This window comes from Gopherus flavomarginatus, chromosome 10, assembly GCF_025201925.1.
Source record: "Gopherus flavomarginatus isolate rGopFla2 chromosome 10, rGopFla2.mat.asm, whole genome shotgun sequence".
NCBI lineage: Eukaryota > Metazoa > Chordata > Testudines > Testudinidae > Gopherus > Gopherus flavomarginatus.
Window position 1 is genome coordinate 22656735 of NC_066626.1, and position 14980 is coordinate 22671714.

Below are 14980 nucleotides of genomic sequence, written 5' to 3' on the forward strand. Positions count from 1 at the left end.
AGCGTCTCAGTACCCTTCTCCTGATGACTAAGCTAGTTTATCACCAAAGAGCTTTGTGATCTCTGGTGCTGTGGTGCATGTTTGTTCTGTTTCAAAAATATACAAAATATTTTATATTGGGTGTTCCCTGCCTCTTATGTTTCATGCTGAGTACCCCTGATTCCGTTTTTGTATGGGGTGTTACAGGCTTCAACCATTATGTGTAAAAAGTCTGGACAGCAAAGAAGTGATACAACTGTCGGCTGGTGGCCACCATTCCTTGGCACTCACTGCCAAATCACAGGTATGAGGATAACAGTCACTATTATCATGCATCCACAGCATAGTTGACTTGTTTGCTGTTTTCTGGATTGGTCTTTATTTTATGTGCTTCCAGGCTTTGTGTTCTTATGTGGAATGAGAGTCTTGAATGGTGTGCATGATACATTTTTTTTATTGTTTTTGCATTAATTTTGTGCATTTTGTATGAGCATGTGTCCTTGCTGCTATGCTTACAAGAATGTGATAGTTTGAGTGCGGTTACCCCTTTCCTCCCCACACGCATACACACAGATGAGGAAATGTTGCATCTCCCTAGATTTCTCTTCAGCTGCCCCTTCAAATATAGATTTTTTTTTGTTTAAAATTTTTATCCAGAGTGATATTATACATATGTGCATAAATGTAGCGTTTATATATGCTGTTTGTCACGCTGGATTTACTCTGTGTGCATGCAAACTATTTTTTCCCCCCATGTTTTTACACAGGTATATTCGTGGGGTAGTAACACCTTTGGCCAGCTTGGTCACTTAAATTCTCCAACTACTGTCCCTCGCCTTGCTAAGGTACTGTCATCTTATTTCTGGATTCTATATCTGTTTTATAAAACAGGCTCCTCCCAGGGCAGAGAGTCTTAAGGAACTTTGAAAAACTGTATGACCTTCTTTTGTTAAAATACCTCCACAAAAAGCTTTTGGCACTGCTCTAAAGTTGCAAAACCTTTTGGTTTCCATTGTTACTCTGATCTTCAGATGATCCCATGATAACTGGCAGCAGTGTTATTTAAAGAGGCACTGTTAATATAAAAAACATCACTTTTACATGAAGTTAGTCTCTGCTGATTATTTAAAAAAAGAATTGTCACATGGAGTTACAAACAGAGAAAGTTATCTTACATTTTCTTTCAGACAAGTTTCCTTTCCGTTAAATTTCCTCTTCCACATTCTTAATGCTCCAATGTTCTGACTTTAAACCCTTATTTGTTTAGAAACAAAAATTTCCAACATGTTTAGTCTTAGATTTTGTAAAGTGTGTTTTTAAAAATATATCTGCCTCTTTGCCCAAATCTAAGATACTATTCCTTGAAAGATAATTTTCAGATCTGATGCTGATAGCATAAGTTGTCTCTCCCCAGTTATTCATCTTTCTCCCTCAAAGTTCTGGTAATTCTCAGACTATAACCTTAATTAAAGCTGTTCATTCACTTTATCCTAATCACCTAATTACCGTTTTTGTCATTTGTCTATATATTTCTGGAGATGTTAGTCATGCCTTACACAAGAATCAGTTTGTTGTGATTGGCTTTAGAAGCAAATTCTTTGATCAGATATGTGTATCCAAATGATGAGTTTAGGTTCAACTAAACCAATGGTTTTCAACCAGGTGTTTGGGTCGCCCGAGGGGCTGCGAGAGGTTTCAGTGAGGCCACAAAACAGGGCCAGCATTAGAGTTGCTGAGGCCCAGGGCAGAAAGCTGAAGCCTCACTGCATAGTGCTGAAGCCCAGGGCCCTGAGCCCCGCCGCCTGGGGCTGTAGCCAAAGCCTGAGAAATGTAGCTTGGTGGCGGGGCCCTGTTGCGGGGCCCTGGGCAATTGTCCGGCTTGCTTCCCCCTAACACCAGTGCTGACTTTTATATTCAGAAAACCAGTTGTTGTGGCACAGGTGGGCTTTGGAGTTTTTATAGCATGTTGTGAGGCCCAGAAAGAGAGAGGTTGAGAACCCCTGAACTAAACCACTTGTCTGTGCCCTTAGTTGTTTCATTCAGCCAGGCAAACATCAGCCACACAACTAGGAAAGTTCTGCAGCTCCCCTACAAACTAGTAGATAGGAACTTAAATGGTTGTCTCTTATGCTGTTGGAATTTGTATGGAGAGCAGCATCTGAACCATCTCCATATTTGTCTGTTTGCTTTTAAATTACAAAGCAAATTTTACAAAGCATCAGGCATGGGGTACAAGGATTGAGACATGCCACGTTTTCAACAAGACACAGGCATTTTACTTGTTAAGGAGACCAATGTCCATCTAAAGAATGTCAGTCCTTGCAGGATTCTTATTGGTGCTCAGCCTTCTTACTTTTGTGTAGAAACAGCTCTTGTGTGAGGTTGAGGCTCCCTTCTCTGATAAGTGGTGGATACTATTCTTCCTTCTCCCCCCCCCCCCCCCCAAAAAAAAAAAAAAAACAACAAAAACCTACAGGTGTGTGATGATAGCGGAGTCTGGAGCACAGCAGCAGGACCAGATTATTCCCTCTTCTTAGTGGATGGAGAAGATTTCCAGCCTGGATTATATTACAGTGGTCGAGAGGAGACTAGGGAAAATAATTCACCCGGAAACAACTGCACTAAGAGTCCAGCTCTGTTGCTAGCCTGTAGTAAGGTGAGTACTACTTGTTCCTTCTGTTTGGCTTAGATAGTACTGATGCTTTCTTGAGATGGCTCCGTGTTTCTTCTAAGAAGATCTTTAAGATTTAACTAAATGGGAATTAAAAAGTAGAGATCTGAAACATTGTCACTATATGTAGCTGAAACTGAGTTAGTGTTGATGGAGCTCCACAGTAAGTCATAAGAGCTCACGGTGACCTTTATAGTGAGGCATCCTGCTTTATAGAATCATTAGTTAACTGATAGAGTAGGAGTAGTATTGCAGCCTTGATGATACAATTTAGTGTAGACACCATAATTAGCACTGTAATACTACTACTCCTCAATCAGTTAACTTGTGTCTTTCGCATCAGAAAGGGAGCTGATTGATACAGCTCTGAAAAAAATGAGAAAAATGGAATAGCGTGCTTCCCAAACATTGAAAAAGAGAAGAAAAAATCTTCTTTCTTCTACTAAGGAGAAATTATTTGTTTGAGGATGGAATGTGCTGTGTGTGCATGAAGAAACTGAGGGAAAGCTAAATCTAAAACATTTTGCAGTTTTGAAAGTAGCTGAGTTCATGGTCAGTATCTCTTTCATGAGTTAAGGGTCATCTTTCATCTCCTAGGCCCTGTTGACACTTGTAAAATTACCAGTAGTTGACAGTGGATGTTAAATATGGGTTCCTCACTTCCTCCTTTCCATCATTCTCCAATCAGAAAGCATTAAAAATGGGTAGGTTGCTAGCATAGATGGGTGGGGAAGAAAGGGAACAGATAGCTGACACTCATTAGTTGACAGTGGGTAATTTTCCTAGTATTAGATACGCTCTTGGACATCAAATTATTTATTACCAGCAAAGATCCTAATCTGCCAGTCTAGGTTTTTATACTGTGCTCATCACCTTAGGTTACTTTTCATTTTGTATTAGGATACTATGTTAAAGCAGTTTCTGTTTTTTTCCTTTCAGTTAGGGTACATAAGCAGCGTGACAGCAGGTGGGGACAAGTGTTTGGCCTTGGTGGACAGAAACATTATGGGATATATTGCAAGCTTGCACGAGTTGGCTTCCACAGAGAGAAGGTTCTATTGCAAACTGAGTGAGATCAAATCTCAGGTCCTCAGACCCCTTCTAGGTTTAGGTAAGATAATTCCTTGAATCGATGATCATATCTTAACTTCCCATGATGAAATTGTGTGTGTGTTTGTGTGAAGGAATTGCATGGATTGGGGACCCCAGTTAGTCTGAAGACATTCACTAGGTGATAACATTCTTTGAAATAAAAAATTCTAATAGCGGATTAAGTGCCTGGATTAATTCCCATTATTAATATACCTGTTACTGTTCTTTTGGAAATGTACGTTATTGCTTTCTTATTTCTTACAGATAACTTGGGCACTGCAACTACGGTCCAGCAGTTGCAGGATATGGCAAGCAGGTTCAGCAAGCTGTGTTATCTGATTGGTCAACATGGAGCCTCTCTGAGTAGTTTTCTTCATGGGATAAAGGAGGCAAAGAGCTTGGCCATCCTGAAGCATTCTAGTCTCTTCTTGGACAGTTATACAGAGCAAGTATTAAAATCTGTCTCATACTGAGTGTCTGCAGGTTTATTCTGTAGAGCAGAATATCTCTGTAATCAGAGAAGAATAGATCATAAGGAGACTGGCATAAGGAAACCTCAGTTGCCAAGCATCATGCTAATGTTCTACAGATTAATATCTTGCAATATAAGGGCTGGTGTGCACTGAAAACTTACTTTGGCATTGCTACCTGTCTCAAAGTGAAAAATCCACGCCCTTCAGAAATGTAGCTATGCCAACCTAAACCCTGATATATTCTGTGCTAGGTCAATGAAAGAATTCTGTTGACCTGGCTGCCACCTCTTGGGGAGCTAGATTAGCTACAGCAGTGGGAGCACAGCTGTAGTGCTGCAGTTGTGCCACTGTAGCATTTTAAGCATAAATAAACCCTAACTCAAATAATTTACAATAAGATTTTTTTCCCTTAAAGAGCTCTCCATGTGTTAAAACTACAGATTTCAAGTCCTTTGTCTATACAGTGTCCTAGACCTTTTTGATGCTTAAAAAGAAAAATGTTGTGGTTCACTTATTCACATTTGATTGGCTGGCTGCTGCATGTACATCTGCTGGAAGTAATATTGTGAAAAAGTTTGTTACAGAACAATTTATCTCTGGCATCAATATAATACATATACTATAAAGGGTTTTATCAGTTTAATCTGAATACCCCCCCCCTTTTTTTTTTTTTTTTTTTTTGAAGATAATTAAGCCTCAGAGGCAATTATGCAAATACATGTGTAAGTTGCCCGGTACAAGAGCAATACTTAACTATGTACATGCATTTGAAAACTAGCTACAAACTTCTATCCAAAAGCTGGAGCCATTCTAGTTTCTAGAATAATTACTTTAAAATATCCTAGCCCTTTTTTCTTCCTTCCCAAGGCACTAATCGCCATATAACAATTAAAGATAGCACTAAGTAAGCAATCTTCTGTATTTGGATTAATATATTTTAAAACAAAAATAATCGGAATAACCGGTTTCTTTCCCTCTCTTGATGTCTGAGATGACAATTTTCATGTTTGTCTGCAACAGTAAATGGCACTTGGTTTCTGTTAATGAGCTGAACTGACAATACCAGCAGATACAGGTTTTTTGCTCAGCAAAAAATAACATAAAAAAAAACCAAAACCCCATCATGCATCAGTACATCCCATGAGTTATTCAGCAACAGACATCTCCCCACCCTCTCTGTTCCTGTCTGTTCCAGATACAACTTTTCCTGTGACTTGGTTTCCAGAGCTGATTCTTACTATTAGTTTTTTATGTAGTTGGTGCTTCCCACATTATTGGTGACTAAAAGGGGGCGCTGCTTCTGGCAGGGTGGGTTTTCTTGGTTTATGTATTTTTCATTCTCATCTGGGATGTCTGCATATTCTTTCTTAATCTCCTCTTGTTTTTCACCTCCAGTCTGCTGCTGTTTTTCATCACTGCTGTCTTTCTCTTCAGCTCCTTAATGCTTTTCATCTTCCTCTGCATATTTCTCTATCCATTCTACTCTATAGGTTTATACTTCACTTGTCATGGTCGTATCAGAGTGCCTTCTTGTAGTGCATTAAGCAACGTGGCTAGTATCTGTCATGTGTTCTGTCAGCTTCTCTCCAGGTGGAGAAGTGTGCTGTGGAGTGTTTTTGTTTGGGAATTTATTTTTAATCTATAAAAATAGGGTATAAACACATATATTGCCATATATTCATGTTGGAAAAGGCTAGGTCAAAGGCATGCGCATAGCACTGAGAGCAGACGTGGTGAAGTTTGTGATGGTCCTTTGTTCCGATGGGAATCTCTCCTGTGGCCCAGACACTGCAAACTTGCTGCTTCCCAGCCAGTCTTTCTAGGCTACTTTTGTAAAGCCATTTTCTGCCTTTTCCTATAGGGAGTCTTTTTTAATCTAGATATTAAAATATAAAGTGCTGTTCTGTAGACACTACTTTCTTCCTGTGCCTGCTGCACTGTTTATAGAGTTTAGTGTTACTGGCTGTTGCGGTAGAGACATTGAACCTGAACTGATGTTAACATCTCTGAAAGTGCATTGATTTGTGATATTTTTTTCCCAAGTCTACAGATTCAGTTTCTGATATGAGGTTTGACAGAGACCTTAAACTCTTTCAAGTTGTCCTTGATCGTAATACTATAGCATTGCCAATAGTGACACTTTTGCCACTATAAGAATGACAGACATGGTAAAGAGGGGCTAGCCTGTTGTCAGGCAGATTGCGGGGTAATGACCAATTACTCTTTGACTTCAGTTTAAATCCTATCTTCTTGGTTCCTTGCCATGTTGTTCGTTCTCTCTCTCGCACTCACACAGCAGGACCTGGCTATCTTCAGGGCTCCCACTTTGCAGAGCATAAACAGCAATTTTACCCCCTAAAAGGGGCATATCTGGCAACTTGCTTAAATTGCTAAATTAGCTTTTAGAGGTCTTCTGATAATTAGCACCTTCTTTTCTGAAGCACCTTAGCAAAGCTGCTTCATTTCTAGGTAGAATCGCCGAATGACTGAGAGAACCAGTTATAAAACTAAGAGGTTCAAACAGTACCTAAAAAAGTGCACACATTGAATACTCCAGTTATATATTGAGGGGGACTTGTGCCTTTTTGAAAAGTAGTGCAGTCAAAGCAGCAGAGGTAGAGAGAACCTCCCTCTCAGCCAGGCATCGCCCAAGTTGGAGAACCGAGTCCTCTTCAGCCCCTCAGACTATCAATAGAGCAGATGTTTTAACAGCTTTTCTACCCTTACTCCCCCACCCATATAAAGGAAAGCAAAGCTGGATTTTATACCTCACAAAACTGTTGATTATGGCAGACACCTCTGTGGCCTGCCCTGTATCTCTAGCAGTTGATGAGAAAACAAAGATTCAGAGTATTCAGGAAGGTTACAGTTACTTCAGAGGCCTCAGGTATATATTTGTCTTTGAGGAAACAGGGAAGGTTTGTGTCAGTGAAGACCTTCTTACTGCCTCACTTCCTTTCTTAAGTGCTTTTCTAAACATAAAAGTTATATTGCTGTAACTATATTGGTATTTTTTTAAACCAAAGAAATGGTGGTTATACTGCTAAAAGTCTTAATTGTAGACCAAGCCTAATTATTTGTATAGTTTTTGCCTTCCCCTTATATATAATCCTTTGATGTATGAAGACCTGTGGAGCTCTTTAAAAATCTGCTTAGTGTGTGTGTGGTGGGTTTTGGGGTTTTTCTTTTGTTTTTTTTTTTTCTCTCCATAGAAATCTCAGCAATGTTATCTTTAATGAAGATATCCTTTGTTCCAAATGTTGATTGGGTACTGATGTTACACCCATTTTTAAAACAACAGTTCAAAACAGTAAGATTAAAAATGCCTTTCCTCTCTGTTCCTGTGATATCATAAGTTGATTAGTTCTTCAGTCACCATAGAATCTCCTTTGGTTGACACAACCTGACTTTCTCATTTGCCCTTGGAGGGGGATAAGTGGGGGAAATACTTTCAAGTTTTCTTTTTAAAGTCTAAAAAAGGTACGTGCTCAAGTTATTTTTCTTTCCAGGTGACTTTTTAACCTTTACTTAATGCTTCCAAGATAGGGCTTGTCATTCTGCATTCAGATATAAATCCCCAGGCTCCTATCTCTGATCCTCAGGAAAACCAAAACTGTCCTCACTGATCTGGATGAATATTTTTGTCTAGCTGCACACAAATGGAATTTTTCTTTGACTCTTTAGAACTGTATGTCTCTAAACATAAACAAAGAAAGAAGCCCAAGAATTTAGTGGCTTGCTTTTTTTTTTTTCAAGATCTTCATCCAACAGTAATGAAGATCCAGACTAAATGTTTTCTTCCTACAGCAGCTCCCCTTTTGCCTTTTTGAAGAAAGAGTGCATGTTCCGAATCTGAACCTGAAGGTTTGGAGGACAAGGTTTTATGACAAGTTGTTCTGAAATATTTCAAGAACAATGAATAATTAATAAAATAGTAATCAACAGAGCCCTGCACAGATACAAAATTTGTATCCACATCTAATCTGCAAAAATGGTCTGTGGAAATTGCATCTGCAGATATCCACAGATTTGCAGGGCTCTACTCATCAGTATGCTTAACATCCAGCCTGAGAGACAGTAAGAGAGAAGAAGAAGATTCAAGAAGCAGGGGAGGAAACCAGCAAAAAAATGAAAGTTATTTCCCTTCAGGATCAAAAATGTGAGATAATAGTTTATTATGGAAACCTTGACCTCGGAGCTGCACTAAGGTTGAGAATGTAAATGTGCAAGTGTATCCTTTTTCAATTAAAGTGATTATAAAATATATCTATATCTGTAGACATAGATATATCTGATACGCTTGCACATTTACAGTCTATATTCTACATTATATACATATAGGAGAGAACCTGACCTAAAAGCATCTTACGAGCAGACTTGTAATAAAGTAGGCACTAAAAATCTCCTATTTGGAGGAATACAGGAATTCACTGCCCTTCTCCCAAGAGATTTCAGAAGGTGCCTTTTTTTTTTTTTCTTATGTGTTCTAGGTATTGCACATCTGTAACAAACTTTCTGGTGATGGGAGGATTCATGCTTCTTGCAAAGCCAGCAATGTAAGTAAATCTTTTCTAGTGTTTTATTTTCTTAATCAGAGAGACTTACTTTGTTGTGTTAACATATATGCATGTTAGTGGACATGCAGATGGATTTTTTTTTTCTTTTTTCCTGGCTTCCCTCACATGATTTCTCAGGACTTTTGGGTACCATAATTCCTTTCCCATCAGGTGAAGAGAAATTTCACTATACCTGACCTCAGCTATTGGGTGTGTCTGCACTACCCGCCGGATCGGTGGGTAGTGATTGATCTACTAGGGATTGATTTATTGCGTCTAGTGTAGACGTGATAAAATAGATCCCTGATCGCTATGCCGTTGACTCCGGAACTCCACCGCGGTGAGAGGCGGAAGTGGAGTCGACGGGGGAGCGGCAGTGGTCGACTTGCCACCGTCCTCACAGCCAGGTAAATCGCCCTAAGATACACCAACTTCAGCTAAGTTGCGTATCTGCGGGGATGTCTACACTACGGGATTATTCCAATTTTACAGAAACCGTTTTTTGAAACAGATTGTATAAAGTCGAGTGCACGGGGCCACACTAAGCTCATTAATTCGGCGGTGTGCGTCCATGTACCAAGGCTATCGTCGATTTCCAGGGCGTTGCACTGTGGGTAGCTATCCCATAGCTATCCCATAGTTCCCGCAGTCTCCCCAGCCCATTGGAATTCTGGGTTGAGATCACAATTCATGATGGAGCAAAAACAGTGTCGCGGGTGATTCTGGGTAAATGTCGTCACTCAGTCCTTCCTCCGTGAAAGCAACAGCGGACAATCATTTCACGCCTTTTTTCTCTGCTTTGCCCTGGCAGACGCCATAGCATGGTAACCATGAAGCCTGTTTAGCCTTTTTTGGTTGTCACCATATGTTTACTGGATGCTGCTGACAGACGTGGTACTGCAGTGCTACACAGCAGCATTCATTTGCCTTTGCAAGGTAGCAGAGACGGTTACCAGCCCTATTGCACCGTCTGCTGCTTTGGAAATTGGCAATGACGGTTACCAGTCATATTGTACCGTCTGCTGCTGTCATGGGTGCTCCTGGCTGGCCTCGCTGAGGTCGGCCGGGGGCACATGGACAAAAATGGAAATGACTTCCCAGGTCATTCCCTTCTTTGTTTTGTCTAAAAATAGTCCGTCCTGCCTAGAATATGGGGCAAGTCTACTAGAGAACCAGAGAGCACAGCCACTCCGGGTCAGAGCCCCAGAGATCCCCCAGAAATGATGAGCTACATGCCATTCTAGGGGGTGCCCCTGCAACAACCCCACCCTTTGCTTCCATTCTCCCACACCCCTCCTGGGCTACCGTGGTAGTTATCCCCCCATTTGTGTGATGAAGTAATAAAGAATGCAGGAATAAGAAACAGTGACTTTTTAGTGAGATGAAAATGAGGGGGAGGCAGCTTCCAGCTGCTATGATATTCCAGGCAGGACATCTCCATTACTCATTGAAGGGTGAGAGGGGAGAGGAGCTCAGCCTCCAGCTGCTATTGATGAGGACGGTTACCAGCCCTATTGTACTATCTGCCAGGACTAAATCTCCAGGACACAAAGCTTAAAGAAGGGAATGACCGGGAGTCATTCCCATTTTTGCCCAGGTGCCTCCGGCCAACCTCACCGAGGCCAGCCAGGAGCACTCACAGGATGATGACGAGGACGGCTATCAGTCATATTGTACCCTACCGTCTGCCACTGGGGAGGGGAGAGGATGCTGCTGTTTAGTGCTGCAGCCCCCGTCTACCAGCAGCATCCAGTAGACATACGGTGACATGGAAAAGAGGCGAGAAACGATTTTTTCCCCTTTTCTTTGGCGGGGGGGTAAATTGACGACATATTCCCTGAACCACTGACGACAATGTTTTTGACCCTTCAGGCATTGGGAGCTCAGCCAAGAATGCAAATGCTTTTCAGAGACTGCGGGAACTGTGGGATAGCTCGAGTCCTCAGTCCACCCTCCCTCCCTCCATGAGCGTCCATTTGATTCTTTGGCTTTCCGTTATGCTTTTCACACAGCGCTGTGTTGAGTCCCTGCTGTGGCCTCTGTCTATCATAGCCTGGAGATTTTTTCAAATGCTTTGGCATTCCGTCTTCTGGAACGGAGCTCTGATAGAACAGATTTGTCTCCCCATACAGCGATCAGATCCAGTATCTCCCGTACGGTCCATGCTGGAGCTCTTTTTGGATTTGGGACTGCATGGCCACCCGTGCTGATCAGTGCTCCACGCTGGGCAAACAGGAAATGAAATTCAAAAGTTCGCAGGGCTTTTCCTGTCTACCTGGCCAGTGCATCTGAGTTTAGATCGTTTTCCAGAGCGGTCACAGTGGTGCACTGTGGGATACCACCAGGAGGCTAATACCATCGAATTGCGGCCACACTAACCCAAATCTGACATGGCAATACCGATTTCAGCACTACTCCTCTCGTCGGGGAGGAGTACAGAAACCGGTTTTAAGAGCCCTTTATATCGATATAAATGGCTTCATTGTGTGAACTGGTGCAGGGTTAATTTGGTTTAACACTGCTAAATTCGGTATAAATGCATAGTGTAGACCAGGCCTTAGGTTGACTCTCCCCGCTGTGTAGACCTAGCCTGTGATGTATTATTATTTTTATAAATAGTAGTGAAGGTATTTAGTTAGGTCTGCTTTCTCTTGAAGGTGGAGAAGGAAAGAGTAAACAAAATTGACTAATGTTATTTTAAAAAGATTTGTCAGTTCATGGCTCACGAGAGCTTAGCTGAAGGCTAAACCTTGATCACCCATTCACAATGCCTATAAATATGATCCTTACATAACTGCCATGGATTTACTTGGGAGTAAAGTTTCTTCAAGAGCTAATAAGCTTAGATAATTGTTAATTTTGCAGTATTTAATAGGTACAGCATTTTAAGGCAACCCTTTTTAAGAATATTATTCTTTTAATCTTCTTGTCAAGGAGAACGCTGTCCCTTACTGGGTGAGTGGAACTCTCCTTTTGACTAGAAGGAAGAGTAACTGTACTTTACTCTCCATAGCGTTGGTTCTCTGAAGCTGCTCTTCATGATGTCACTGACGTTTAGTGTTTAGTTTTTAAAATGATGGTTATCAGTGTATGATAACAATTGAAAATAACAGTTCATCTCTCAGTCAATGCAGAATTAACGACCTAATATATCTTTTGGCTCTCTTAATTCTTTGGAAAAGCAATTGCAATTTGGGGGTTGTAAATTGGTGTCTAAAAAGTTGCAATCTTGCAAGTGTCTTGTCTCAGTTCTTCCAGTGATACGGGAATGGCTCAGTTGTCCATCTTCTGGTGTACAAAGCATTCCATAAAACATGTCTGTGTTACCTTCTTTAAAGTGTCCTAGGAGACAATGCAAGGAATACTAGAGTGCATCTGAGGATTATCTGTACCTTGCTAAATGTGAAATCATTCAATGGAAAAAGGTTCAGAATCATCTACCTGTGCATTGATCAATTTTTTTTTAATGGTGAAGTGTTGCAAGCTCTAAATTCAAATGCCCAGTGTGGGCAAAATTTCTGGGACAACTGTGGATCCACTGATCATTTCAGATGGTGGAGCTACTCAGCATACTGAATTCTTTGTCTAGTGTCACTGTCAGTAGTGACAGCTTCTAATACTGACACCACAGTCTCATTAGATAGCTAACACTTTTTCAGGTTTAGAAACTTCAGGGAGGAAATATGTTTTAGAAATCTGATCTGTTCCTTGTAGCAAAAAACAAGGAGGTTTCTTTGCGGATAATTGTCTTTTTAGAATGAATCCTTCATTCTGTGAGAGCTTTTCAGCAGGGTAGTCTGTCAGTGGTTAATGTCAGCGGATCTCCTATAGATATTTCCCAATATAGAGATTTTAGTAGTCAAATCTTGTATGTAAAAAACAAAAAAAGACAAGTATATAAGTTTCACCAGGAGTCCTAATTTGTTGGCAGACTCTTGGGTGTTCTCTCTGAGACAGTGGGTAAGAACAGTGAGCATGAGGACTCTGTTATTACTTGATACTGCTACAGAGCCTTCCCTGTGAGGATCTTAAAGCACTCTAAAAATGCAAACTATCCATATTGTTAGTTTTGTGACCAAAGAAAAGCGGCTTTATCTCCAAAGAAGGCTCTTTTTCGCCTTATACTTGTTGAACAAGAAGGCTCATAAAGCTCATGGGCAGAATTAGGCAAGGTATACTCATTTGGTATTTGAGAGGCAGCACCTTGCTAATCATGTAGAACTCTTCTTAGGTGTCCTGCTGTGCAAGTCTATAAGCTAGTTCTTTGTTCTGTTACTTGCCTTTTCAATTTGCGTGAGCTTCACAGAATTCCCTGTTCAAATAGCTTCTCTCCGAATAACTGCCTCTGTGTGTGTTGTCATCTCTCTCTCTCTTGCGCGCATGCGCGCACACAGACACAGCTGTGTTGAACAAGAGGACAAGTGGGGTTAATTTTTGTGTGTGTGAAGAAATCCTGTTCTTGTTCCCAAATGTGGTATTCTTATAACTGTTTTCATCCTCTTACCTGAACTAAATTAATCCTCCATTTAGGAAATCAGACTGAGGATTGACTAGGTTCCCTATGTATCTTTGAGGGAGGATATGATTTTTCTAGCTGGGGAGAGGGCTGTTCAACTTCATTAAACAACAGTGGTGGGGAATAGAATACACAAATGTGTTTAGGGAGTTACACTGGAGCAAAGATAGGGACTTTTTCATTGCACTTTGTTATGCACATCACTTTTCTCAGTGTTAGAGACGCATTAGTTTAGTTTAACAGGTGGCATGGAAACCCATTCTCTGTATATATTTTAACCTGGCTAGTTGGAGACCTAATGGAAAAAGGCAAGTATCTGTCTAGTTTCCTCTTTGGAGAGTAACTCTTCCTTCAGCAAATCTGCTCATACATGCAGTCACTAAATTAACTGACATCAGCACACAAGTCCATTATTTGTACCAAAACAAGTATTGAAGTTAGCATAGAGCTATGTTATAACAAATCTCCTTAAACCATAATGGGAATGGATCCTGTGTCCTGTTCATCTTTCTCTTTTTAATCTCTGCTGGTTTGATATAACCCCATAAGGGGAACTCTGTAATAGTATTGCAAAGCATTACTAAGGTTTTGTTATGTCATTTTTTCACCTTTAGTGACTTTTTAGGTAAAAACCAGGAATTGTTACAAGATCTAGCTGAAATGAAGGAGGAAAACATACAGTTGATCGAAGTGCTAAATACCCTGTTTTTCTTGCCAGTCAGACGACTTCATAACTATGCTAGAGTTTTGCTAAAGCTTGCTACGTGTTTTGAAGTGGTAAGCCATCTTGTCATGTATGAAATTTACTTGGTAGGAGATTTTGGAGGGGATTGCTTGTTCTTTGATTACACATTGGTATCACTAAACTAGCCTTATTACAAATATTATACTAAAACAATTTGATTAAAACCCTTATCCCTTTAGGTTTATAAGTAGGCTTGGCAGAATTCAATTTTAAGCACTGTCAGTACACATTGATTTCAGCTGACATGCTGAAGTTGATGGAAAAAATATATTGATTGGTAATAGTTGGCAGGCGTGTGGCCTCTCACCCCACTTGTGCCTGCAGGGATTGAGTGTCACTGGCCTTGCCACCATGCAGGGAGACCTCTGTGGCCCTGCTCCCTCGCGCCTGTGACAGCAAGGAGGAGGATGGGGCATGGGGGAGGTCATGCTATTTCTAAAGGGCTGCACCCCTAGGCAGGAGCAATTTAGCAGTGGGGTAGCCTCTCCCATCATCAGGAAAGCGTCGTCCTCATTGTGGCCTTGGCTGAGGGTCTCTGCTCTGCCAGGCAGGACCGCCGCCTTCCCTGCACCTGAAGGGATCGTCTGTCACTGGCAGCACAGGGAGCCCTCTGCACCTCTGCTGTCACAGAGGGCCTGAGGACAGAGCCACTCAGCAGCAGGGTGACCTCCCCTGCAGTCAGGAGCTCATAACTACTAACCCATTGTGGTTGATACACATTCTTTGAAATTATATGTCTCACAAAACCACTTATTTTTGTTTGTTACCCTTTAGACATCTCCAGAATACCAAAAACTACAAGATTCCAGTTCTTGCTATGAGACTCTTGCTGTCCATCTCAATAGGAAAAGGAAGGAAGCAGAATACACACTGAGCTTCTGGAAGACCTTTCCTGGGAAAATGACGGTATGAGTTGCTATTATCACTAGCGTCCCACCGCATGTTTGT

General features: G+C 41.1%; 1 protein-coding gene across 6 annotated transcripts in view; it reads left to right on the forward strand.

Annotated features, from left to right (window-relative positions):
- Positions 1–14980, forward strand: part of ALS2 (alsin Rho guanine nucleotide exchange factor ALS2) — a 66441-nt gene that overhangs the window by 14984 nt on the left and 36477 nt on the right. For all 6 annotated transcript variants that reach the window (XM_050969555.1, XM_050969558.1, XM_050969556.1 and 3 more), the window contains 8 exons: positions 187–283; positions 747–824; positions 2456–2635; positions 3590–3761; positions 4007–4187; positions 8706–8771; positions 13902–14064; positions 14807–14938. In XM_050969555.1, coding sequence (XP_050825512.1) covers positions 187–283; positions 747–824; positions 2456–2635; positions 3590–3761; positions 4007–4187; positions 8706–8771; positions 13902–14064; positions 14807–14938 — 1069 coding nt within the window. The remainder of the gene's footprint in view (positions 1–186; positions 284–746; positions 825–2455; positions 2636–3589; positions 3762–4006; positions 4188–8705; positions 8772–13901; positions 14065–14806; positions 14939–14980) is intronic.